The 3,517-nt window shown below is 39.0% G+C and overlaps 1 protein-coding gene across 1 annotated transcript in view; it reads right to left on the reverse strand.

Moving 5' to 3' along the window:
* The window catches only part of LOC106867290 (xaa-Pro aminopeptidase 1), a 72,819-nt gene that overhangs the window by 15,869 nt on the left and 53,433 nt on the right, over positions 1 to 3,517 (reverse strand). Inside the window, exons 17-18 of the mRNA XM_014912133.2 lie at positions 505 to 574; positions 161 to 249 (exon numbers count right to left, since the gene is read on the reverse strand). Of these exons, the coding sequence (XP_014767619.1) occupies positions 161 to 249; positions 505 to 574 (159 nt within the window). The remainder of the gene's footprint in view (positions 1 to 160; positions 250 to 504; positions 575 to 3,517) is intronic.

Below are 3,517 nucleotides of genomic sequence, written 5' to 3' on the forward strand. Positions count from 1 at the left end.
AGAGAGAGAGAGAGAGAGAGAGAGATAGAGAGAGAGAGAGAGATTGATGTCTATTTGCGTGCATGTTGCGTGGGTGTAGATGCAGGTATAGCCGAATGGTAAAGAAGTTGTATTTACCATCTCGAGTATTTTGGCTAGATTCCACAGCCTGGCATTTTACGCAAGTGTATTCTGCCGCGGCCTTTCTTAGTAAATTCAGATGAAAACTCAAAGTAACGGTATTATCACAGTTTGCGTCATGTTGTCTATCTGGGAATTAAGGGATTAAGGATACACTTGTCGTTGGAATACTCGACCACTTTTACGCTAATTTTCCGGCACCAATTTCATCGGTAAAACCGTTAAAACCGACAGAAGATCAATAAATGTATGTGGATGTGTCTGTAGATGTGTGTATGTAAGTGTATATGTATGTAAGTGAGAAGAGGGACAAAGAAGTTATCAAACGTTTGTTTGGCAGTAACTGGTTGTCACTATCGTGTACATACTCTATAGATTACATACCTGGTGTACCAGCAATGAACTTCTGCTCAGCCAAGTCAATAGCACCCATCAATACTCTTGTGTAACATTCCTATTATTTGGAAATAAAAAAAACGTACTGGTCAGGACATCTTTTCAAGAAAAATGTAAACACACACCTATCTATGGTGTTTACGTTTACAAACCAAACAAACTTGTACTCAGTCTCATGTAGGAAGCAATTCTGATTCACTCCTCTCATACAAATTTACCTGTTGAGGCAATATTAGGATAGTAGATGAAGCAGTGTATCTGCTACTTACCAGCCAGGCTGATTGTTATTGATCGAAGTGGTCAGATTGTTGAATATATAGCTTTCCAAAATGCCATTATTGCTCGTTGGATTGTTATAGTAGAAGGGGAAAAAGTCACGAACGTCATTGAATCTTTCGGCCGCGGATTTGAAGAGGCAGGCAGTGGATTTCGACTTTAAGGAAGTTATCTCTACTGACAACGACGTGTTAATACTTCACTTCTCCAGTTAAGTGATCTTGCTGGCTATTTTAATATATTTTTATAATCTGCAATTTCAGAATCCATTCAAATATGAAATTGCTTTGTCGACGTTGCTCCATGTTACCGGAGTATCTTCCACGCCATAGGCCCACAGTTTCCAAACGAATTTGGACAAGAATGTGGAGTTTTTCCTGTTCCTTTGTATGAATCAGTTTAGATGATGGTAATATCGGTTTTCGAATGTATTTACAGTCAATCAAAAATTATGTTCGTGTCCATTCAATATTGTTTTGTCAATTTCCTCTCCGGTTCGAAGTGTAAGTTAACCCTTTAGCTATCAGATTATTCTGTTATTTATTCACATTTTGAATTAATCATGGAATATTATGTAACTTCAAGAGTTTGATGTTGTGGTAGTTTATTTTTAGAATGACATTGTAGAATAGGTGCGAGGGGCTAGAAATGGTCAATTTGAACATAAAGCAGGTAGAATATTTTGGCAGGATATAGCCGGTTGAAATGCTAAAGGGTTAATCAATCCGTTCAAAAGTCAATTCAGATAGTAAGTGCGTTCTCGATGTAGTTAACCTCAACATTGAGAGTTCTACAGATTCTACAATGCAATGAAGTGTCTCAGTTATTAAATGGTTTCACAGCACTAAAAACAAATCATCATTTCTTTATCATTCCATCGCTTGAACCCATTACTAGTAACTTATTGAACCTCACTACTAAGCTGGGTCCGTCTGGGGTTAAGCTGTCATTCAAGGTGGTATAACTAGTTGTTACCATGTCTCCCTTAAATCACACATTTTGCTTGCGATAGCGAATTTTCTTAAACCTGGTGTGAAGGCGCATGGCTCAGTGGTTAGAGCATCGAGCTTACGATCGTGAGGTCGTGAGTTCGATTCCCGGACCGGGCTGCTTGTTGTGTTCTTGTGTTCTTGAGCAAGACACTTTATTTCACGTTGCTCCAGTTAATTCAGCTGTAGAAATGAGTTACGACATCACTGGTACCAAGCCGTATCAGCCCCTTTGCCTTTCCCTTGGATAACATCCGTGGTGTGGAGAGGAAAGACTGGTATGCACGGGTGACTGCTGGCCTTCCACAAACAACCTTGCCCGGACTTGTGCCTCGGAGGGTAACTTTCTAGGTGCAATCCCATGGTCATTCATGACCGAAGCGGGGTCTCCTCATGGTGTGTTAAAATTTTAATGTCTATAAAAGTTCTATCCCTGATATGTTGTGTATACGTATACATGCTTGTTAGTTTTATGTAAAATGCTTAAAAATAAAACTCTTTGTAACATAGCATTGCATGGAAAGTTTTTTAAAAAGTCTATCGTGTCTCGCTTAATATCACTTTTGCGTGTCACTGCTGTTACGTATCAATATTCAACGTCTTAGCAAATCGATATGTTAGATATTGTAGCTCGGGATACACTATTTTTCTCTACCAAATTACCAGCGAATTTTTATTAATCTCCAGTACTTTACTGTCCTATCTTAGAGTAGGTTTATTTCTCCTTTGCTTTCTCGATCGTTAAAAAATCTAAGAAGCATTTACATATTTACATCGTAGCGTTACGACTTGATCGAAAATTTTATATAGGCACGTCCGTGTTTAACTGTCTCAACACGGGAAGGACAGGAGGAAACGTTGTTGTTGATATTGTTGTTGTTGCTATTACTGTTGTTCATTCACATCTTTTGTCAGCTTTGACTGAACTGATCTACGATCAATGCGTTCCAGCCATGACCATCAGTATTTTACCAGTATATCTAGGACAACATTATCCAGTGTGTTATTTCTGCAGCAATTCCGTTTTTTTTTTTTGTATATCAGGGACTACAACGTTGTCCAGTGAGTTCTTCCGTTTACAAGGAGTTAGAGTGTGATTCGAAGGGGGTTTGGCTACCGTTTCTAGCAGATTTAATGACCACGTAGATGTTCTCTTATTGGACCATGCAGGAAACATTTTGGATATCATATTGGTTTGACTAATACCATATTATGAATGTATACAGAAAAGTCTACACACTTCCCAATCAAGGGTTTTGTGTGGAAAACACTAATGACCTGTACTCACTCCACCCCCATACACATATTGAACGTGAGATCCCCTGTTTTAGCAGTCTCCAACCTTTATTGCACTACAGACCAGCTTCACGGACCGGGTATCATGCACATAACAAAACACAATAAAGTGCATAATATAGAATACAATTATTATATATATATTTATTTATTTATTTATTTATGGGTTTCAGCCAAGTGGCTGCGGTCATGCTGGAGCACCACCATATATAATACATCTTTTATTTGCTTTAGTCATTAGACTGCGGCCATGCTGGGGCACCATTTTGAAGAATTTTTGTCCAACGAATCGACCCTAGTACTTACTCCTTTTAAGCCTGACAATTATTCTATCGGCCTCTTTTGCTGTACCGATAAGTTACGGGGGCGTAAACACACCAATACCAGTTACTAAGCGGCGGTGGGGGACACACACACCTCTCTCTCTCTCTCTCTCTCTC

This window comes from Octopus bimaculoides, chromosome 10, assembly GCF_001194135.2.
Source record: "Octopus bimaculoides isolate UCB-OBI-ISO-001 chromosome 10, ASM119413v2, whole genome shotgun sequence".
NCBI lineage: Eukaryota > Metazoa > Mollusca > Cephalopoda > Octopoda > Octopodidae > Octopus > Octopus bimaculoides.